The 24,535-nt window shown below is 38.0% G+C and overlaps 1 protein-coding gene across 4 annotated transcripts in view; it reads right to left on the bottom strand.

The window, feature by feature from the left end:
- Positions 1-24,535, bottom strand: part of LOC107584371 (supervillin-like) — a 61,065-nt gene that overhangs the window by 22,164 nt on the left and 14,366 nt on the right. For 2 of the 4 annotated variants that reach the window (XM_016270953.1, XM_016270951.1), the window contains exons 4-13: positions 22,854-22,914; positions 21,985-22,133; positions 21,117-21,801; positions 15,448-16,224; positions 14,209-14,243; positions 13,153-13,217; positions 12,194-12,330; positions 7,800-8,085; positions 4,996-5,380; positions 3,325-3,547 (exon numbers count right to left, since the gene is read on the bottom strand). In XM_016270953.1, the coding sequence (XP_016126439.1) occupies positions 3,325-3,547; positions 4,996-5,380; positions 7,800-8,085; positions 12,194-12,330; positions 13,153-13,217; positions 14,209-14,243; positions 15,448-16,224; positions 21,117-21,801; positions 21,985-22,133; positions 22,854-22,914 (2,803 nt within the window). The remainder of the gene's footprint in view (positions 1-3,324; positions 3,548-4,995; positions 5,381-7,799; positions 8,086-12,193; positions 12,331-13,152; positions 13,218-14,208; positions 14,244-15,447; positions 16,225-21,116; positions 21,802-21,984; positions 22,134-22,853; positions 22,915-24,535) is intronic. The other 2 variants (XM_016270954.1, XM_016270952.1) reach the window with 1 other exon arrangement.

Raw genomic sequence — 24,535 nt, forward strand, 5'->3', positions numbered from 1 at the left:
ATCAATTTAAAGCATCCTTGCTAAATAAAAGTATTAATTTCTATCATTTCCCAAAAAAATTCAATAAAAAATTCAATAAAAATAATAGCTTTTGAATGGTATATGTATAAAGTTACAAAAGCTTTTTACTTCAGATAAATGCTAATCTTTGGATCTTTCTATTGGAAAGATCCTTTCTTACTGTTTAAAAATTTTTGACTGGTAGTGTATGTATGTAGCCTATGTATCACACTCATATCACATCTTGTTTTGGATAAGAATAAAATGTCAGGTCCGACAATATCGTGTCTTTTTTTATTTAAATCTAGCTTTATTCGCATTGGCCCATGGAAACCTCTATGAACACACTTGACTTGGCTAAAAAATCACGGGGGACGAATTTATGTTTTATTAAAAAGTGTTTACAAATACACTCATGGTGCGCAGCCGCGCACACACATTAGGATAGGTTAGATTCCTGCCTCCGTTGCGAGTCCCTATCAAGCACTTTACCAATTCAACTACTCTCTTCTTCTCCTCCTGCCTTGCTCTTTGGCCAGCATCACTTACCGCAGAGCAAGCTTGTTCTTGATAAATCTGCTGTGAAAACGTGGGAAAAGCCGACTAGGAAGAAGCTGGGGTGATGCGATCTTTATATAGTCGGAGCAAAATACTTAGTCGCTCCGTCTAAAAAGTGCATTGTGATTGAATGTTTACACTGTCAATACAGGAGACAAACCAATGGGCCACTGGCTGCTCGCTGTCCCTGCATGATGGTTTTCGGCAAAAAAACATTCTGTCGGCCCCTTAAGTGTGTCGGCCCACCGGGAAAATGCTCGGTATGCCCGATTACCAATCCAGCCCTGGATGAGAAGGACCAGATAGTGAAGCAGCTAACAAGAGCCAAGCATGCTTGGGAACTCCTTCAATACTGTTGAAAAGCAATCCAGAATGTATATTTGTAATTTCCAAATGTATATCTACGTACAGTGGGGAAAAAAAGTATTTAGTCAGCCACCAATTGTGCAAGTTCTCCCACTTAAAAAGATGAGAGAGGCCTGTAATTTTCATCATAGGTATACCTCAACTATGAGAGACAAAATGAGAAAAAAAAATCCAGATTGACCAAATACTTATTTTCCACCATAATTTGCAAATAAATTCTTTAAAAATCCTACAATGTGATTTTCTGGATTTTTTTTTCTCATTTTGTCTCTCATAGTTGAGGTATACCTATGATGAAAATTACAGGCCTCTCTCATCTTTTTAAGTGGGAGAACTTGCACAATTGGTGGCTGACTAAATACTTTTTTTCCCCACTGTATATAAAAAAAAGAAGAAAAAAAAAGGTATATTGAAGAACAATTAGCTGTGTTGAAACTTTTGACTGTGATTGTGTAACTAAACATTCATGACAAACAGAAATTAATATTGCATATTTATCTCTGTGGAAAAGTAAAAAAAAAAAACAACAACAACAAATAGGCATTTTCCATGCTCACTGACATGCCTTAAACTCTTTTCAAGTGTGGCTACATTTTTTGTATATATGCAGATGAGTGGTTTTCTTTATGTCATTAATCCATTGTTAAAAAGGCCCAGCAGAGGTTGTACTTCCTTTGCCAGCTGAGGAAGTTCAACCTGCCACAGGAGCTGCTGAAACAGTTCTACTCCGCCATCATTGAATCTGTTCTCTGCACTTCTATAACTGTCTGGTTCAGCTCAGCTACCAAATCTGACCTCAGAAGACTACAGAGGGTAGTCCGGACTGCTGAGCGAATCAGTGGTACAACCCTCCCTGCTCTCCAATAACTGTACTCATCCAGAGTGAGCTAAAGGGCTGGCAAAATCACTCTGGACCCCTCACATCCAGCACACTCCCTCTTTGAACTGTTGCCATCTGGTCGACGCTACAGAGCTCTGAGCACCAGAACGGCCAGACACAGGAACAGTTTCTTCCCTCAGGCCATCCATCTCATGAACACTTGACAATAACCGTGGAACACACACTATTTATTCACTCATACACTTATTTATCTAACACTCATACTCAGTTTACACCTCAAATTTGCACATAATATACCTGTACATACAGAACTGTCTATTGTAATATACCTGCACATACAATTGTCCATTTATATATTTTTATTCCTTATTTACTTGTTAAATTTTTTATTTTTTTCAGAGTGAGCAAAAGGGCTGGCAGAATCACTCTGGACCCCTCACATCCAGTACACTCCCTCTTTGAACTGTTGCCATCTGGTCGACGCTACAGAGCTCTGAGCACCAGAACGGCCAGACACAGGAACAGTTTCTTCCCTCAGGCCATCCATCTCATGAACACTTGACAATAACCGTGGAACACACACTATTTATTCACTCATACACTTATTTATCTAACACTCATACTCAGTTTACACCTCAAATTTGCACATAATATACCTGTACATACAGAACTGTCTATTGTAATATACCTGCACATACAATTGTCCATTTATATATTTTTATTCTTTATTTACTTGTTCTATTTTTTTTTTTTAATTATCTGTGTTTTTTGTTCTGTCACTGTCATTCTGTTAAACTGTGGAAGCTTCTGTCACGAAAACAAATTCCTCGTATGTGTAAACATACCTGGCAATAAAGCTCATTCTGATTCTGATCAATTTGAATAACTTGCTTACTATGGCAACAGACAGATCCCCATCAGTTATATAATACTTTGATCTCAAACCGGACACAGCATTACAGCTCTTACAAAACTAAACAAACCAATCTATACAGAGTTATACACAATATAGTGTTACATGGAACTGGAATATGCTACACAAGTTTTTTTTTCTAATATCGGTCCTCTTCCATCTGTGTGCTTCCTGTCAGACCACAACACAAGGAGGCAGTCAGATGGCACTAAGACATTACCGCAGCATCATTACTTTCGACAATGACCTAATTTATAGTCAAAAATGTTGTGCAAGGACTTGGAGCATCTGATGTTTCCATTTCTAATGTAATTTTTCTCCCAGCTCTCATTCTAAATAGAATTATTAAACTGACATGTATTCAAAATACACACAGTGCAACCCACTTTCCCCAAATATTCAAAGTGGAACACACACACAGAAAAGTCTAAGGCAGCCTTGTTTTACACAATTTACAATGTCCTGCTTTATACAGAGATAGAAAGATATCGGTTTTCAATATACATCTATAGGTATACATTGACCTATGCAAGAGAAAACACTTACATATGACATTCTGCTGACTTTTTTTCATATCACCACATCATAAACTTCCCAAACTATTCAAAGATGTCATTTTGGATATTTAATGCTTTCATACACTCACCTCTCTTTGATGGACATCTGTCTGGCAGACATGATGTCTGAGAACTTGTCTCCCTCCTCTGTTTTAAAGTCAGTCTCCTGCTCGTCTTCTCTCCTGTTGTCCTCCAAGAGGTGTCCGGCAGACTCTGTGTGCGTGTGTGGTGCGAGAGAGCCGCTCCGTAAAGAGGATGAGCCCTGAGATACAGCTGCCGCTGCACGTACTGCGGCTGTGTGCACAGGCAGATCTGTTAAACACAGATACATGAAAGGGTTAGAGTAGCCCCAGTGATACAATCAATAACAGCTCAGTGACAGGCGGAGCCACCAGACACATACAAACATAGCCAAACTCTCTCACACACACACTCAGTCCCATCAAGAGTTGATGCACGCTTGAGCATGTGAATACACATAGTAAAACTGATGAATATGTAACACAGGAAATGAGTGTCAGTTTCTAAGCATAAAGGGAAGTTTTGTTGCTCATGCTCTGATCATGTGGCTTAGACAGACATCTTTGTCTTTTCAAATGGGGAAAAGTTTAAAACCACCAGCCTGAATGACAGACACCAAACAGGAAGACTCTACAGAACAGATGCACATCATATCCTATCCACACCAATCTTTTTGTAAAGTCACACTGATATCAGCACAGAACACATGTACAGCAGACACTGCAGGAAACCATCATAACAAGCCAAAAACAGACAGTATATGACTGTGTGAATTGTAGAGTAAGACAGTAAGATGCACATTGTGGGCACAGTAATTAATTTAGGTCTAAGAGGGAAATATGCATTATTTTTTTTCCATTTTGAAATGGAACAGTCAAATTAGAACATTGGGGTAAGATGCAAAAATTTTAAGTGGGCAAATTTTTAAGTAATATTTTAAATAACATTTTAAATGATAATTAATTGGAATTGGCATTTAGTAATTCCATATAACTCATCTTTCACTTTTTTTAAGATTGTGATTTTGAGATTTGGCAGTTATGATTTTATTCCATTTGAGTGACCTTAATTAAATAAATGTAAAAATATTAATGACACTTTTTAAAGAATTGCACTGCTCTGCTGTCTTCCTTTCATATCATCAAATCACAAAATACACAAACTATTCAGAGATGCCATACTTTCATACACTCATCAAAGCACCTCTTAATAAAAGTATGAATTTTTATATACATGTATATATATATATATATACACACACACACACACATATATATATATATATATATACACATATAGAAAGATCTTACGGACTCCACTAAATGTTTGCTTGGAAGTATTATTTATAATATTTGGCATATTTAGTAAATATACAATGACAGCTGTGACCTGACTTCTTTCCCAAGGGGCTATCTGTCCTATTTAGGGGCTCATCTTACCCAAACAGTGAGGCAAAATTAAATTATAACTAAATAAACAACTATGTCCATCAATTTCCCCTAATAATAAAATTTATTGGATGATGCTTCACCAACTTGTACATGTTTCACTGTATGTGTCTAATTATATATCAGTAAATGTGCACTGTTCTTACAGAGAGCATCTTGCCATATTATTAACTAGGAAAAACAGGTTAAAAAAAATACAAAAGATAAGAGTTAATTAAATAATACCTTGAAGTACAGAAACGTATGAGAAGATGTGCCACTTAGAAAAACACATCACCTATATTTCTCTACCTGATATGGCTGTCTTTGACTTGTGCTCTCCATCTGTTTCTGAAGGGTCTTGAGGGGTCACCAGAGCCTCATTGTGCCCTTTAAACTCCTCCCAGTCTCTGGCCGGTTGAGCATGTGGTGTTTGTTTCATGCTCTCTGGAGAGGGGAGTTTCCTCTTCCCCATGCTCAATAACTGCTTTTCTCCTTGGGCCACCGGGAACACATCTGGGGCCTGATGAGCAGTTTGAGGTTGGTAAGGTGGGGAGAGGGTCTGCTCATAGTAGGCAGGGCCAGATACATTGGGCATGGTCAGGTGGATGTCACCAGCATGTTCAGTGGAAACGGTTGAGGATCTTAGGGCCGAGGTAGAGGTGGATGCAAAACAAGCTCCACCTGCAGGCTGCAGCTACAAGAGGACAATAAAAGAGAAGGATGAAGAGTTTGAGCAGAAAAGGAAAGGATAGATTTCAGAGTGAACAGTATGAGAAAGAGAAAGATTAGAGCAAAGAGAGAGGGATGGTATGAGAACAAAAAGTGAGTCAGCATGGGCAGGAAACAGCACATTCATCAACAGTTCATCAGCAGACACACGTCAATCATGCTGACTAATCAGAGGCTGACTTAGTGCATTTCCGGTAGCTGAAAGGCAAGCATCAAATCAGCTAATAACAAAACCATTCACAAAGCCATGCCCTTTATATACTGAACCCGACTGTTCCCATCATGCCCTCAGAAACAGACACACTGAGTCACAGACACAATCAATTAAATTTAACACTACTGTGTCAGCAGGGCTTTAGGCAGAGTTGTGGTGTACATTCAGAATAAGATCATTGATTTCCAAATAAAGTAAGCATTCAGCACTGACACATTTCTCCTAAAAGCACTCAAAACCTCCCACTCATTCATTAGGGAGTCTTCATAGGCAACAACACAGAACATCTTCAATGACAACCACTAAACCACAACCAACTTTCCTTAGAGAACTGCTTGATCACAATGCATGGAGTGTGACCATTTAAATATTCATAACTAAGTATAGAAATGAACAATAATAAGTAGAGGTGGGCAGTATGTGGGAAATGTTACTTAAAAGCAGCAGTGTCTTTTTGCAGCTGAAAACAGCAAAGTACCTCTTTATCTTTTTTAAGTAACATTTTGCATTACAATACAGTTTGGTTTGTTGGGTCATATTGCTTTTTCACCACAAACAACCACCCCAGAGTTTTCAGTTGGGCCAAGACTCGATCAGGTGATGCTAGAAACGATTATTTTAGTAACAGCACGTTTACGGTGTTAATATAAGTCTAAATTAACCAAACTAAGTGAGAAAGCCCTAAAAATGTGTGATTAGAAATAGTTCTTTCTTGATTATATACACATTCCAGTGTGCATTTCCCACAATTTTTCCATGCTTAGTCATTCTCTAATCACAGAAAGCAAAACACTATAGCTAATTTCTTTGCAGAGTAACCCAGCACTAATGATGTTTATACATAAAACACAATAAACAAACAAAACATCATATCTGTTAACATTTCTCAACTCCATTTCAAAAGCACATAAAGACTGCGAAGCCAGTACTTGATCTACCAGCAATCTGGAACTACATTCACAAACAGAAGCATTTACCTCCATGCCTTCTTTGGGGTTGTACGATCATCTAAGCAAGATGCTTAAAAGAAATGCCTGAATTCAGCCTACTGGCACATAGGGACATATATGCTGAAGCATTAGGACAACTGCTTCTAAGACACGGGAAAATGGTTTTACTGCAGGCTGAGTAAAACCTTGGTTTCTACGAAATATCATACAGTTCTAGAGGACTCGGGTATCCTCACATGTTCCAGATCACTCAGAAGCTCTGAGAACTCCGATTCCTCGTCAAACATCTCAGAATCAGAATCATCCTGCATCAGAGACAAACCCCTTTAAATGTTCAATTGTATGTGTCTGTGTGTGTAGAACTAAGATTGATTACATGTCTGTGGATGTAATACTTCAACATATGCCCAATAAACTTAAATCAGGGTACACAGTAAGAGTGGGCAATATGAGCAAAAATATAATAACAATATTGCTAAACATTTCGGTTGATAAGAAAAAATTCCATGACATTTTCCAAAATAATAGTAGACCTATTAAAAATGTGAAAGTCTAACGACACAATATAAATATATGGTTATTATAGATTAACTGAACAACCCCACATCGTTGTGTATCTGGGTGTTGACTGTTCAATCAACAAAAAAAACAATCACATTAGCTTTCGAAAGTTTGCTGAAAGACTGTAGGGACGTACTTTAACCCTTCACAGACTCATTTTCACTTTTTATACAGTGAAATGTAACATAAAATAGGTGGAAAACAGAACATTAATGGTAGTGAAGCGATGCAACTTTTGCTGTAGGTCACGACAATGACAATATTACGAATATAATGCATCTGATTTCATTCACACTAATACTATACAGAACATAATTTTTAAGGCTGCAAAGTAAGTATTAAAAACAAAAAAGTACCTACTCAGAGTATGTAATTTCAGGATCAGCCTGCAACTTCTTAACCCCCGATTTCTGACTTGCTTTATAGCTTCATTGTTTCAGTCTTTTCTATTCTCCTCCAGTATTTAACTGACATACACTATATGGCCAAAAGCATGTGCACACCCAAAGATCACACCCATATGTGCTTAATTTAATGACCAGTCATGATTCATGATTTAAATTACACGATGAGTAATGCACTAAACTGATACAATTCTCAACTGCGACATGAATAAGCATGGTCTAAGTGTTTAATGAAGAGACAGAAATGTTACATACCTGTTCAACCTCTCCTAGTGTGATTGGCTGAGTCTGGTAGCGAGCATTACTCCTACGTGACCGAGTGTCTCCCCTGCCCCGAAGGCCGTGGCTGGACGGCTGTGCCAGGCGGTTAAAGAGTGCCATCTTCTCTGCCAGACTGAGCGTGGAAAGATCTGGCTCCTCTTGGCCATCCTCCCCTGGAGATGCATGGCGAGCTCGATCCGTCTCCACTGCCTCCTGAGCCAGCCGAACCTCTCTGGCCTGCTCCCTCACCGTGGAGCTCTGCTGAGATGAAGCCTGCAAGCTGTAGGGCACATCAACACCAGACTGTTCAGGAACACTCAATGTGTTTCATATTAATTCCATTATATCACCTGAAAGGCTGGGCTGCATGTCTGTATTTATCATACATAATTATGATAATACTAAAGAATCACAACATTGTGTAAATAACTACTTACATAAACTTGGATTAAACACGTGCATGCATAGAAAATACAAGCAATCGTGATTCATGTTACAGTATGAATAAAGCATGTTGGATGTGTTGTTCATTCAGCAGTCCATTTATCAACACAAATGAATAAAAGTCTGTGTTAAATATTTTCAAGGACAAATAAAACATTTCTTCATATTAAGATTATAGTAGCATGTGAAGATAAAGATGTCATGCAGTTTATATGCTCAACATGTTGCTGATGAAGCAAAAAAACACAAGCGACGACTCGAATCCCTCCAAACAATGTGTCATACTTTCACAAGTAATTCAGACGCATTTAACAACTGTTACCATTTCATGACCTTACAAAACATTAATAACATATTATAGCTCAACACAAGTCAGTGATGATCAGGATAAGTTTATTTGTAGTCATGAAATTGTGGGTGTGCTTTTGAAATTCTCACTCTTAATTCTAGTAACGCAAACTAATGATCTGTATTGGCCTGAAAATACCACAAGATGGTGCTGGTTCTTAATTTGACTTTTCAAAGTTGTAAATAAAACAAACATTTTTGGAGTAGTTCATGCATTCATGACCTCTAGACTGGACTATTGTAATGCACTGCTAGGTGGTTGTCCTGCATCTTCAATAAACAAGCTACAGGTAGTCCAAAATGCAGCTGCTAGAGTCAAGAAAACATGATCATATTACCCCAATTTTACAGTCTCTGCACTGGCTATCTATTAAGTTCCGTATCAGTTACAAAATATTATTACTTACCTATAAGGCCCTTAATGGGTTAGCTCCTGCATACCTAACTAGTCTTCTACCATGCTACAATCCATCACGCTCCCTAAGGTAGGGTGACCATACGTGCCATTTTTCCCGGACGCATCCTGGCCAGGATTTCTATACTGCCTAAAATATATAGGGTTTGGCTTTGTTTGCGTGTGCAGACCGATCGTTGTATGACATTGGTTCCTTATGTTTTCGAAACTCTCTCGAGGTACTTTGAATCAAAGCAATATAGAAATCCTGGACAGGACGTGTCCGGGGAAAATGGCACGTATGGTCACCCTACCTAAGGTCGCAAAACTCTGGACTTTTGGTAGTACCTAGGATAGCAAAGTCCACTAAAGGAGGTAGAGCTTTTTTGCATTTGGCTCCCAAACTCTGGAATAGCCTTCCTGATAACGTTCGGGGTTCAGACACACTCTCTCTGTTTAAATCTAGAATAAAGACACATCTCTTTGGCCAAGCATTCAAATAATCCATCTCATAATCTAGTACTGCAGTTATATCCGATCAAATGCACATTATTCTTCTTTAGCTTGGGTTAAACAAATCAATTTTGCTTGGTTGGAACAGCAGCTATGCTAATTAGGTCTATTTGTTTCTCTGTTTTTGCCAAGGGATCTCAATGATGCATGATGATGCAATGATGCATGAATCTAAAGAAATAGAGACATTTTTGTAAAGACAAATCTTTGAACATGCAAGCTCTCAGTGACAAACATTAGTATTGATCAGAGTGACCATGCCTGTATTACACACACACCCATGGGAGTGTCTGTATGTGTGTCCTGGGTACCTGGATTTGGTCACAGAGCTGCTGACTAGAGTGGGACTAGGAACACGCGTTACAGAGGTTTGTACAGTCACGGACTGTGACAAATGGTCAGGGACACTTTAAAGCACACAGAGTAGAAGGAAAGAAACAGAGACACAGGAAAAAAACTGAAGGAAACTGAAGAAAAGAGATCATAGCTACATACACCACACGAAAGAAAAGGAAGGGATAGAATTTAAAGGAAAAAAACAGTGTACATACTTCTATTCTATTTATAGCACACCTGTGCATAGAATGTTTGTCTATTTTTGTTTACTTATATATATATATATATAGACATTTGTGCATTTTATTCACATTTCTTTACTTTGGTTATCTGTGTGGTTGTTGTCTCTATGTACAGTAAGCTTCTGTCACCAAAACTAATTCCTTGTACAAACATACTTGGCAATAAAGCTCTTTCTGACTGATTAATTTGTTGACTGATACATGTACAGTATGTATGCTTACACTACAGTTAGAAATCATTAACTTTTTTCTTTTAAAATATATAATTGTATTAAATTTTAAATTGACCAAAAGTGACAATAAAGACTTCTACATTGTTACAAAATATTTATACTTAAAATAAATGCTGTTCTTTTGAATAGTCTATTCATCAAAAAATAAGAAAAAAAGTTTTACGATTTCTACAAAAATATTAAACAGCACAACAGTTTTAAACAATGTTTCTTGAGGATGAAATCAGCATATTAGAATAATTTCTAAAGGATCACGTGACACTGAAGTTTAAAGCAAATAAATAAATAAATACAATTTTAAAATATAGGCCTATTAAAATAGAAACCAGTTATTTTAAATTGTAATAATTTCATAACATTGCTGTTTTTACTGTATTTTTGATCAAATAAATAGTGAATATAAAGAGACTTCCTTCAAAACCATTAAAGGGGTGGTTGACTTTTTTTCTAGGCTTGACTGTTTATGGGGTGCAGTCTAACGTGTTAATGCTTCATTTTTAAAAATACACATACATTTTTCACATAATTTACCTTTATTCCACACCTCTCTGTCCCTTCTCCTATTAACGCGCTGATCATTTCCTGCTTTTATGAAGCCCCTCCCTCAGAAATGCATGATGGGCTCTGATTGGTTAGTTAGTCCAATGTGTTGTGATTGGCTAAACCACCTCTAACGTGCGTCTACCTGTGCAAGCACGGCTCTTAATGGTATTTTTTCTGTTTGTTGTTGTTGTCTCATACATTTAGATACGCTGTTATTTGTAAATGCTACTGCTTCTGTTAGCTTTGAATACACGGTTTTATCCAGATTAAAGCTTTAATACAGTACGGCAACCGCACGCGTGTCCATGTATAAAGCTTCTCATGGCTATGTGAAAATGAGTGTATAAATGGAACAGTTCATTGCTTGAGCTGAGCTGGTGATCTGAATGAGAGCGCGAGAGAGAGCGAGAGAGAGAGAGAGAGAGAGAGAGAGAGAGAGAGAGAGAGAGAGAGAGAGAGAGAGAGGCAGAGCAGAGCAAAATGGAACACTTGAGCTGAGCTGGTGATCTGAATGAGAGCGCGAGAGAGAGCGAGAGAGAGAGAGAGAGAGAGAGAGAGAGAGAGATGCAGAGCAGAGCGTGTGCAGCAGGGCGACACGAGGAACATGATTAGAACTTGTGAATCCATTAGAATCGTTAGAAGACAGAGTCGCGATTCATATATAAATAGATGTTTTCCTGCACCCCTAGTTTTAACGGCATGGTAACAACTCTTCCTCTTCTCTATGGCCACGCCCCCTTCGTTGCATGTTCCCAGGGACGGGGTTTGTGATGTCACAAACCCGGGAAGTAACTCAGTGGCTACATTTGCATGCACAATTTTTGGTTCAATCGGACTGAATTCATTCCGATTGATGAATCTGAATGTAGTGTTTACATGCATTCTTAATCGTATTAGAAAAGGAATAAACCACCCCTTCAATCCGATCGAAATTTCATTCCAATCGGATCGATTAAGGTGTTTACATGAAGGTTTTTCAATCCGATTGAGCCCTCAATACGATTACAAATGGATTATTTGGTTGCATGTAAACGTAGCCATTGTAGTCCCTATGAGCCGTTGCCAGAATTTTAAAAGATGATATCTCCGTTTGCATTGAACTTTCAGCCCGCAACTTGTTGCAGATGTTGTTTATGCTCAAACAGCAACATTACACACTAACTAACGTTAAAAAAGTGAAATCGCAATCAACCACCCCTTTAAAAAGGTTACAGACACACCACTGAACTGTAGTTTATATCTTGCCAAATTTTGAAGCTAACAAATGGAAATATTTGGGGTATTTTTGTGCCCTTAACCTGAATTATTGAACACGTCACATACTATAAAACTTACGTGGCAGCAATGACCACTTCCTCTGAGGTGACGGGCTGAGTGCGGGAGCGATCCTGACCTCTCCTCAGCCTGCGTTCAACAGCAGGGTTACGGCTCCATGCCTTCAAAACTGAACCATCTGAAGTCTTTTCAAGCTCCTAAGAAACAGGAAGGCTTTGTATGAAAGCTTTGCACAATAACTTCTAACAAAATAAATATAAACAAAAAATATAAACACTAAAATGCTGCATTTGACTTTGAGGAACTTTACTAGCTTGTTCAAGATATCAGATGTTTTCCCTTTAAGTCAGGTTTCTATTAGACTCACTAATTTGTCATATTTGAGGAATGTGCATGTTCGTATGATATGAGAGTTGAGGGGTAATGGACTGAGGTGTGTCCTCTTTACACAATTCTTGGAATGCCAAATTAATAAGCATGTACAACCACAGTAAGACAAGCTCTGTTCCAAAAACTAGAAAACTGAAAGTTTAAGCAACATTGTTAGTCACCAATGTCATGTTTCTATCATCAGGCAGCAAAAGAGATCTTATGTTGGACTATATCAAAGAGAGAAATGAATTCAGATGGCAGGATGATTAAGAGTCATGTTTTATTCAGCACTGAAAAGTAACAACTGAATATTGTGCTAATTTAAAATGCAGAACTTCACCCAATATTGGTGTGTTATGCATTTGTTGTGTTTATTAGAGCATCAAATAGTTAGCTTAGCAACATGCTAACATGAGACTCCATTGGAATCAACAGAGCTGTGGTTGATTCTTGTGTGCACTTCATGTAAGGGACAATATTTGTGTGGTCTGCATAACCACTGGCAGGATTGTGGCCAACACAGAGTGTTTCAAATAAGCCACTTAAAAAGATTTTGGTTAGGATGCTGTCTTTATAGACAGTAGAAAGGAAGCAGCTCACTTTCAGGGTTTGGAACAGAAGCACAGACACACTCAAGCACCACATACCCTGAAAAGAGAGCGCTTGGCGGCTACACTCAGCTTTGCTCTCTCATCCAACTTCTCTTCATCCACTGGAAAAACACAGGAAGGAGAGAAGAAAAGAATGAGTCAGAAGCCTTTTCATGAGAACTATTTCATTAAATCCCAAGACTTTCAGAGGACAAACACAATGCTAAACACATGGTAGAAAGATTACACAAGCAAATTTCTGCTTCTCTACTCTGATTTCACAAAGGTTAACCTTAAATAAGACACAGCAGGGGAACATAAATGCTGTACAGCTACCAAATGCAGCGTATTATATTAAAATCTGCTCTAATATAAATTGTGGCATGCTTTATGCAACACTTAAAGGCACAGTTTCCCCAAAAAATGAAAATATGTGACCATTTACTCACCATGTTGCTTTAAACCCAAAGAATTTTGGTTAATCTTCAAAACACAAATTAGGTTATTTTTAATGAAACTAGAGAGACTTCTATACCTCCATTGAAAGTTCAGGAAACCAAACTTAGATTCATGTGCCATTAAGTTTAATTAAAAATATTTTAATTTGTGTTTCAAAGATTAACCAAATTTTTATGTCAAAGTATCAAATAATATTTATTTTTACATCTTGCTCGAGGCAGAACTTTAACAGTTGAAAATGTTATGGTCAGCATTAATTCAACACATTTTTATTCAGCAAGGATGCATTAGACCGATTTATTTTCCCAAATAAATGCTGTTCTTTGCAGAAGTGTAATAATACTAAAATGTATTATGGTTTACAACAATTATATTAAGCAACACATTTGTTTCAACAATTGTATGTACTATCAGCATATCAGTTTGCATTACTGAGCATTACTGAGTTTACTTGTGTTATCTCTGACTAATATTTAAATTTGTTTGATGATCTGAAACATTAAAGTGTGACAAACTTGCAAAAAAATAAGAAATCAGGAAGGGGGCCAACACTTTTTCACACCACTGTATATGCTATATTAAACCTTAAGTGATAATAGAGATTGTGTTGTGTATGCAAAAACAAAAAAAAAACAAAAAAAAGGGGGGCCTTACCTTCAGGGCTCAGTGGTTCAGGGCTTAGATGAGACCTAAAGAGAACAAAAGTTGAAGTCTTAAAAAAGGGTAACAATTTTGGATTTTAAAATGATTAGGTCAATGAGCTGACTTGCAATAGTGTAAGCAGACAAAAGCAGCAGCATATTTAGGAAAAAGAGAATCAGGAAAATACACAAAGCAGCTAGTGGGAAAGTGCAGAAAACATAATCAGGCCTGCTTAATCCACAGCGTTTGACAGAATTATAGATTTCGCAAAATGCCACAGAAATAGAAGAGGAAGAAAAAAAATTACAACAAAGAGCCTTTCATAAAAACCACTGACCAAACCTTTGGATTAGAATCCACTACACATAAAAACAGTATACAGTGTGTTAAAGGAGTAACATTATTTAGTGAGTCAAAAGCTAACTTGAAGTAACCAGTGCATAAATACAGTGCAGTTAAAAAGGGTAAATTAAAAAATAAATTTTGAACCAATCTGGGTTTAGTTTTCTGCACATCAAGTGTCATTTTAAATTTGCACTCCAGGACAACTCTACAATATCATGCATAAAACAACTCAAAATGCCTACCGGTCCAACTGTTCACGTTCAGTTGATGTGATAGGCTGCGTTCTAAACCTCTCAGATGTCTTTCTATTCTCAGTAGGACATATATACCGCAAAGGGCGACGAGATGAGCGATCTTTGACTCTCTCACTTCTCCAGGGTGCATGTGTATCTGGAGGCACCTCTTCTGCCCTATTATGTCACAAAGCATGACTGAACGAGGCTGCATTGAAGAATGACAGGTGCACAGGCAAAATGCTAATGCCGGATGAATATTTCATCTAAGCATCCTCATAGTGGGTTAAACTAACTAATGAAAACCCTACAAACGTAAAAAGTGGTTAAGAACTATTTTGTCAGAACAACTAGCATAAATTCACACATAATTGTCTCTAGAAATACAAAGCTGCCAAGCCAAGGTAAGAAGAAAGACAGGCAGAAATGGTTAATTATTACTGACAAAGTGCGCACTAGACAAGCCGAGCAGCATGATGGCTGAAAGAATAGAGCATTAAAATCTGCTGGTCAGCTTTGAATGAGTGATTCCTCTGTAAGATCACAATGTCTCTTCTAATATTTCATTCTCCAAGCAGTTACATAAGATGAGATTTTGATTAACTGCATGTTAATCAGCAGTGTTAGATAATGTTAGTAAGTCGACACATATTGATAATGTACCACCACCTACAGTTCGGCTTTCCGGGGACTCGCAACACTTTCCAGGTAGGTGTGGCGGAGTTGGGCAACTGAAACCCTTGCATCATGGGATAGGTGATCACCATTAAGCACTTTCTCCTGACGGGCAGGCTCTCTGATTGGGTTCTGGATGGCATTCAGTTGGACATTTCCAGTATCCAAAGGTTTTGGCATATATCTCCCACTGGAGGTCTGGATTGGGGCGTAGCAACTAGCATCAGTCCTTCTATGGGCCTCTCGAGCTCTTGCTTGCATAGACTCTGTGGCCTGAAGTCGGGACACATGCTGTGTGTAAACTTCCTGTCTTGACTGACCTCCACGGCGCCCTCTGGGGTCATCTGCAATATCCTCCCTTCTGTGCCGACTGATGCCTGGGTTTACCTCTACGTTGTCGGTACTTCCTTGGCACGAGTCTTCAGTGCTCCGTTCTTTCCGATGAATTTCAGAAGGTAAAACTGCCTTCCTGCTACACAGGAGCCCCACTGTCCTCACATCCTGTTTTCCCTCTGATTCAAGCACTTCTTGAATCTCTTGTTTATGCCTGGAAGCGGATTCACTGCCCATAGAGAAGTAGCTCTGGCACCCCAGGTCATGGCGATCCTCTTGTCCAGAGTGGGTCAGCCGCTGTTTGGCTGAAGCATCAGGAAGGTTCCGATTGTGAGGGTGATATCGAGGGTATGATTGGGGAAACTGGTTGTATGCAGGTCCTTCTGCTGTTTGACCCCTGTGAAACGGCTCGTCACGGGCCAGTCTCTCCCTAACTCGTATTCTTCAGAAGAAGAGAAAAGGGTTGGTTACTTAGACTTAAAAGAGATATTAACTGACTCTGCAAAAGAAGAAATAAAAAACAGAACCATTTCATGGCCCTGGAAGTGAGTGAGTGGAAGCAAGAAATTCTGATCCAACCAAAACAACCCAAGCCACAGAACCAGTAGAAGTAACTCAGTATGGTTTGTGTTTATTAGAATGTGGTTAAACAGCAACTTTGACAGTGTTTGGAATAAAATATAAAACACTGAGACACTAATAGTGTGCATCAAAGTTGATGTTTTCAGTGGTTGGAATAATGAGAACCATGTGAAAAATGTTGTGCTTACTGTAACAAAAATCGAGCAGCAAAACAACAACTGTGATATTTGAAACAACTGAAACAACTCAAAATAGTGATTATAGTCAAAACATCATAAATAAAAGGTCAGTCTATTAAATCAGAGGCTTTCCAACTATGATAACAGATCCTCAAATCCCAAACTGTTTATAGGCAACAAACTATATTTTCACACTTGAGCCATTTATACTGTCATGAAAAATACTAACTGTGAAAATTAAAAAAACATGTTTGCAAAATTAAATAATTGGCTTTTATACAATTTTATGTTATTCATACTATGCCAAATTACAAAACCATTAAAGGAATAGCTCACCCAAAAATGAAAAATTTGTCATGTTCTCACCCTCATGTCGCTCCAACGACATCAGAAGATATATTAAAGAATTTTGAAGAACCAAACAGTTGTTGGTCCCCACTGACTTTCATAGCAGGGAAAGAAATACTATTGCAGTCAATGGGGACGACATGAGGGCGAGTACACCGCAAAATATGCTGTCTCCTCCCCCTTAGCGGCGGTGTCAAGTGTCATATTACAAAATGCATTAGTCTTTTACAATCAAAACGTTTTATAATCTTGACATAAAACATATCATTGGAAAGGTCTGAGTCGCAGGATTCCATATTTGGTGGTTATTTTGTGAAGTAATAAAAGTAATATTGACAGAGAAATCTAGACATTTGTGACAGACAAATGCATCAAACTAATTTCCTAAATAAAATCTCACAGAAACCTCAATTTTTTTTTAAATCAACTTCAAATTTGGAACATAAATTATTTAGACATAAGGCTTTACATTTTTTAAAGCAATTTTAGAGTAAAAACCTGTTATGTAAAATGTTTATTTTATATAAAATATATTAAAATTGTACAGTGCATTTTCTTTACAGAAAATGTAAACTTCTATAGCTTTGATATTTTAATCTCTAAAAAAAAAAAGAGATCAACCTTTCCTCTGGGGGTGACAGTTAAGGGGTTAAACAATTGGCAAACGGAAAATATCTGCAGTGTAGCATAAATAAATCTGAAGAGAAAAAAAATGAAGTTTAAATCAAATATTTTTCCAAAATAACCGTGGCCCCCGACTTCCTTTGAGCCTCCTGGGGTTCCACAGACCCCAGTTTGAAAAGCCCTGCTTCATATGACAAATGACTGAAAAACAAAGATATTCTGCATTGAGAATAAGCTTTTCTGTGAACTGTAGAAAAAGCTCAAACCATTTGGACACATAAAGGCGGTTTCTCCCTTATATATTATCATCTTATAAATGTATAGCTTTGGATATCTAAACAACCAGCTAATTTCACACTACACAGCATTTCATTACATGCTGTGTGAGAAAGGTTTGCTGATAAACTAGCTTATTTTGTGATGACTGGTTCATTATGTTAGGTCAGCAGAATCAAAGCTCTCAGCAGGGGGAGGCAAAAGACTCCCATCCAAAAGCTGTATCAGTCAGTGCACTACCAGTGAAGGGACTTATATCACAAAGAAAATTTCCTATAACCCTTTTAAAAATGTCTGTTTCTTATATGATTACATTCTTTGTGTCTATCTCTTCATCTCCACCTGTTCACCTACATTAATGCTTGCTTTCCATCAGCTCAGAGCCATAATACTGTTAAAAACAGAAGTTAGCAAACAATTCAACCATCCTTTACACATCACTCTTTTATGAGTTCTATCCCACACTCCTCTAGCTGATAAAAGCTGTTTCTCCTGAAGCGAGCTTGACAGCTGCCATCTACACACTCACACTTGAGTTTCACATATGGTACCCATGCACTCCGCTGAGCTCCTCTGGACCCCTGTTTAAGTGAAACCATGCACTGCACTCTGTAGTTGTTGAGTCATGTGAACTGTTTTTAACCTTCTCTAAGCAGACTGTATTTTCAAGGCTAAATTAGAAAAATGTCTCTAACAAAATGTAGCCAAGAGATATGGTTCACGAAATGAAAAGAAATAGTATTTTAAAAAAGTGAATGCAAATATAAACAGAGAGGTTTATTAACTTAAAGTCTGTGTTTACATTAAGACCAATATCACGTATTTAAATATCTAAATAAAATTTCATGTCGACTTTAAATGCAAATTCATGGCAGTTGAACATTAACTCAAAAAGCATCTACATCTCAGACTTGATCACTATAACAATTGGAAACCATATTTTTTTTAGAAGGTTATGATTGTGCAAATACTCTGTAGATTCTTCAGAGGAGGAGGTGGAGAGCCCAACCTTCTCCATTTCTCTTTACACATCTCTTATATCTACATTGGGTTTGTTAAGGTCAGCAGACATTAAGTGACAAGGAATTGCAGAAGAGAAATATGTCCACATTGTAAAATAAAACACTAAACTAGTATAGTCTCTGGAAGAACTTAAAAGAATAAAAAGTGAGAATGAAAGAACAGGGAAATAATGGAATAAAAAAAAAAGATGCAAACCGGGAACACAATTTGCGTGTGAAATGATTCCCAACAAACTTGGCTCTGGTGTTTTGCATGACTAATCAAGTTATCACACTCTCCATTTGGCATATTGAGCTAATGCAGGCCAAATGATCTGCATTTACATTCTTGTTGAGTTTGGTGACTCGTAGCTCAACAATTTTCTTTTCCACCACAATACCAAAAACCCAAACATGTCACACATGATTCAGCCAGGTATTGAAATACAATACGAGGACAATAACTGCCATATAGGGATAAACCACACACACACAAAGAAACTGGACTGTGCCTGAAGTATATTAGCAAGAGTTAAGGGTAAACTGCAGCAAGAGGTCTAAACGTTTAATGACCAAATACAAACCCACAGCACTCATTAACAGCGTGGATGGGATGGGTGGTAGAGATGTGTGCGAGGATGGCCACTTTGTTACTGAAATGATAGGCCCAACTCAAAATAACCTGACAGACTAAACCAGCCCTTATTGTCCCTTTGTAAAGCCAGGTTGCTACTATGATCACTTAAGAAAGAAACACAGGCCTAAATTTACAACTTTGTGTTCCAGTCTTCCAGGCTAAGTTTGGTCCCTTGTAGGGGTGTGCAATATTTAGCATCTGCGACTTAATATCGCAACTGTTGTTTTAACGATATGCAAGCTGACATCGAGTATGTCACTCACTTTGCAAAAAAGAAACAAAAACACATCTTGAAAGTCCAGACTGCATGATGAAGCCTATTGTAATACAGTTAGAATGCCCCAATAATTCAAGTTATGAAAACATCCCTGTATGGGTCTTTGTTTTTTATATTTATATAGATACAACACCATGGTGTTTCATTCCTGAATACATCTGTTTTTGAATGAATCATTTGAATCAATGATCCATTCATGCAGACAGTCACTTGCTTCGTTTTTAAATGAATCGACTATTTTGAACAAAATTACTGATTCAGTTAATCACTCCTTAAGAAAGGGACTTGCTGCCACCTGCCGGTGGATTTAGTGTCATTTATGCCAAGGAACCAGCACAAAAACACACTCAGCAAAATATTGTTTAATTATTGTTTGTTTTGTCAATATCGCACAACCCCTAGTTCCTAGCCACAGAAAGTTGCAAAGTGGAACAACCAGACAACAATCCAATAAAACTAAAAAAAAAACACAAGACTCCTGTCACAGTCATTCTTACCTCACATATTAGCAAGGATGTTTATAGGACAGGTCTAGAGATGGTTTGAGATAGGGCCATGAAGTTAGGCGGGACCACTGTTAAGTGAAGGGTGTCAAACACACCCATAAATCCCAAACGTATGGTACCTGGAAGGCCAGTTGATCGGAGAGAGGGTGTCTCCTTCTGAATCAGTCTGAAGTGGCCACTGGTTTGTTGACTGGCTACAGGAGCTAAATTAGTTGAAATGCCCAAAAGAGTGAACCACTCAACAGTTTAGTGTTTATGCTTAGAGAGAGGGGAAAAACAATTCTTCTTCTTCAAAAAAAAATTAATAAATAAATAATTAGGGCCTCAAGTAAGTTATGAAAATTGAGCTCGGCCTGCTGGGAACAGGGTTTTAAAGCCCAAATCCTCATTTGTTCACATTAAGTAAGCAATGAAACTTTATACTGACATTATAAAAGTGCTTTGGGTATTTCCTGAATATCATTCTTTATCATATTCATTTGTAATTTTTTGGCTTGGCTTGATGTTGGGAATTTTAATTCTGCTGGAATCTTTTGTTGCTTAATTTGGCACACACTTTAATTCCAATGTGTCACACAGAGCACTGACCCATGCCATAAAGAAATGAATGCCAAAGGACAGTAAAGGTCAATGCTAATGGATAATGTGTCATACTGAACAGAGCCCACCCATCTTTAGGGAGCTGTTAAAACACTCCTAACAGTATGCAAGCCAAATCCTGCAAATTGACGGCTTTCTTTTGGGGAAAATACCTGTGAAAGACAGATTCAGGGGAATACCAGCCAACATTATTTCCAAGAAAGGAAAGAGTAAGCGAAGGAATATAAGACACCGATATATAAAGATACTACTAGATGACTGTAAGATTAAAAAAAGAAACATCTACCATGCTGAGAAGTCTCACCCGTGTCTTTGGAGGATGTTGTGAGCCTGCTGCTCAATAAACAGATCACCAGGAGATGCTCCCTGTTTTGGAGATGGCATCATGGTCCTTCGGCCTGCATTAGGCGAGCTGGGAACCCCCATCACCCCTGGTTCCTTCCCTGTGACCCTGGCAGACCCTGATACATCCATATATGCAGATGGGTCAGATGCAACCCCTCCACCTCCATGCAATCTATCCCGCTCCTGTGCCCTCCTCTGGTTCTCCAGATTCATCATCCTCTCGCGCTCGGAGATGGACTCGGTGTGATCCCGGATGAACTCTGGATCGCTGTGAATGTGTGAACTGGCCCTGTCTGCATGATGGCTGGGGGTGTAAGCATTATGCTCCACTCCATCTCCTCCATCTCCCTTTGACTTATGTTGTCGGTCTGAGCCGTCGGGCTCTCTAGAGGTTTTGGAGTAGCGAGCCGTATAGTCAGTCTCCAACTCCTGATCCAGAGAGATGCCATAGCGCTCTGCTAGCTGACGGCGCCGTTCTGCCTTGTAGCGTGCGATCCTTTCGGCTTTAGAGTCCAGCTCTGCCACATGAGTGGAGCCAGTGCTATAGACAGTCTCCGGTTGGACTGTGTGGGTTCTGGACTGAACCTCTGCACTGTGCAGATTTGGGAAGTTTGGGTCATTTTTGCCATAGTGCTGAAGAGAAACTACAATGAGAGAGATAAAGAAAGATAATACATAGTTTATACTGAATCAGTTTGCCTAAATGTTTCTAATCAACTCAAACCTATCATTGTTGTACTGATATGCAACCTTAGTTATAATGCAGATGCTTAATGCATAGGTGAGTGAACGATTCAAAGTATAAAAATATTAAGCACAGTTCTCACCTGTACAGGGGTCACAGGTGTCTGCTGCACGGGTATATCTTGGAGTGTCCTCCTCTAGCAGTCGATTGGTAACTAGACCACCACAGCCTGGGAGATTTTGGAGAGAATCACTATCGATTCCCTCCAGACGTCTTGCAATCCGCTCTTTCCTATAAACAGGAGTGGTACAAGGGCATATTAAAATACATAATTCTTATATATAAAAATATATAATTCTTAATCTGGGGGTGGGGGGGGTTAACACTTTAGTATAGGGACCAATTCTCACTATTAATTAGTTGCTTATTATCATGCCTATTATTAACATATTGGCTGTTTATTAGCCCTTATAAAGCATTTAATCTACATGACCATATTCAACATCCCTAATCATACCCAATACCTCAATTTAAAAACTACCGTACTAACTATTAATAAGCAGCACATAAGGAGTTTATGGAGGCAAAAGTCATAGTTAATGGTTTGTTTATAGCAAGAATTTGACCTGAAAATAAAATGTGAACAAAAATACTTTTGTACTTTGTGTTATATTTATACAATACCATTCAAAAGTTTAGATTCTGTTAGATTTTTTTATGTTTATGAAGGAAGCTTTTAGTGCTCACCTAGGCTACGTGTATCTGATAAAAAAATAAAAATAGTACTGACCCCAAACTTTTAATGAAAGTGTACACATGTATTATACATTATTCAGTTATTGTGGTATTTTTGGATACATATGCTACTTTAATTCTGCTGAAGAGCTTGAAACGTGTGGTGAAAGGGAAATTAAAGTGTGCTGACAATTTTGTGACTTTGTTATTGTTGCCGAACACCTGCATTAACTGAACTTTGGCTGTGCATGCTTTGAGAATGATTTAACTTCTCACCTGTTCATGTCCCAACTCTGACTCGAGCTTACACTCTCAAAACGTTTCCTTAATTCTGAGACTAAAAAAAAAAAGTGAAAAAGAAAGGCAAAGTGAGAATGGACCGGTAAAAGAATGATCTCTCACAAGAATAAGTAAATCTATCAAAACCATTACAAAAACTAAAATGTAAACAGTATTCTGCATTTGCTATATTCTTAAACAACTAAGAAAATAAATGCAGGTAGAGCTTACTGTATACTGCAAGATAAACAACATTTCACACCACATGAGGACAGTCAAATCCTTACATAGTTTAGCTTTGCTGGTGTTTAATACCAAGTCTTGTTTCATAATGAATTTGATGTATTACCCTCACAGGCATATCCAGCAGCATCATAAACCTGTTAAATTCAGAGAGCTCTTTGGCAACACTAACATTTTCCTACAGAAAGACCCAAGAATGAGTGGTAAGCAGGCCTGTCGCAATAATTAATATATCGACTTATTGCACAATATATGTACATGACCTCAATAATTTTTGGTGAGGCAATATATCGCCCATTATATTTACTTAAAAATTAATGTCACCATGTTTTGTACATTCCACTTGCGCCTGTGTCTTTTGCAGCTTCTCGTACATAACGTGGTGTAGTCATGAGGTGCTAGTTAAAATTTTAAGAATGCTTCTACAAAAAAAAGTTTCATCTGCAGATATGGCCTTGTTTAGGGATCTGTGCCTTTGTGCATACGGACATCTGACTGCTGAGTAGTGATTGTGTTTCTCAGCAATAGTGTGCACCCTTATTTTATAGAGAAAAGAAGGTCCGGGAAAAATCTGTAGATGAAAGAATCTCCATACAAGTTCTTTGTGCATTTTTCTTTTTTTCTACTTGTTACTTTGCACTTTGTGTTAGAAAATTTTTATTTACTATTTATTCAGGTTTTTTAAGGCATCTAATATTTTGATACTTAATTTCCATGGTCTAAATATTCTTAAAAATTAAGTTTGTTGTCATTTGGAAGTGTGTAGGCCTTCTTGCATTATTATGCTGTTACATTATGATTATATAATCAGTGACATAAAATGGTATTTAAAATGACAATAATATCACAATTATTTCTGGGGCAATATATCGCACAACAAAAAGGTGTTATCGTGACAGGCCTAGTGGTAAGCATATAAAAATGCCAATCCCATCCCTTATATTTGTTTTCCAAATAAAATAAATGATCCTTATATAGTATTGCTTCCTGTGTCACTAAGTATACTGCCATGTCGCTACAGTGACACAATTCCAATAATAGTTGAGGAGACAAAAGTCCAGTGTGTTATCTAAAACAAAAGCTGCTTACAGTCGTCTGACATTAGCTAGGAGCATGGCTGACTGGCTTTCCAAAAAAGTTAGCCAATCATAGGTGCATCCTCAGTGAATGTTGTTTCAGCTGTAGCCATGGAAATATGACACTCAACTGTGTCCAGTCACCAGGAGACTGAGAAGTGATTGAGAGGAGACTCATCATGGGCTAATGTGTACACACGGCACACTTATTTCTAACAATGCTTCCTCAGCCTGGTCTCTCTGGGATTCAAAGCAAAGATCTGAGCGATGCAACGAAGACACAGGGCAGGATTTCTCTTTCTGTTACATGTAGTAAAGTAACAGACTTTTTAAGACCAAGTAAAAAAAAATTAAGGAATC

The sequence above is a fragment of the Sinocyclocheilus grahami genome, unplaced genomic scaffold, assembly GCF_001515645.1.
Source record: "Sinocyclocheilus grahami isolate Dianchi unplaced genomic scaffold, SAMN03320097.WGS_v1.1 scaffold59.1, whole genome shotgun sequence".
In the NCBI taxonomy this organism is placed as follows: domain Eukaryota; kingdom Metazoa; phylum Chordata; class Actinopteri; order Cypriniformes; family Cyprinidae; genus Sinocyclocheilus; species Sinocyclocheilus grahami.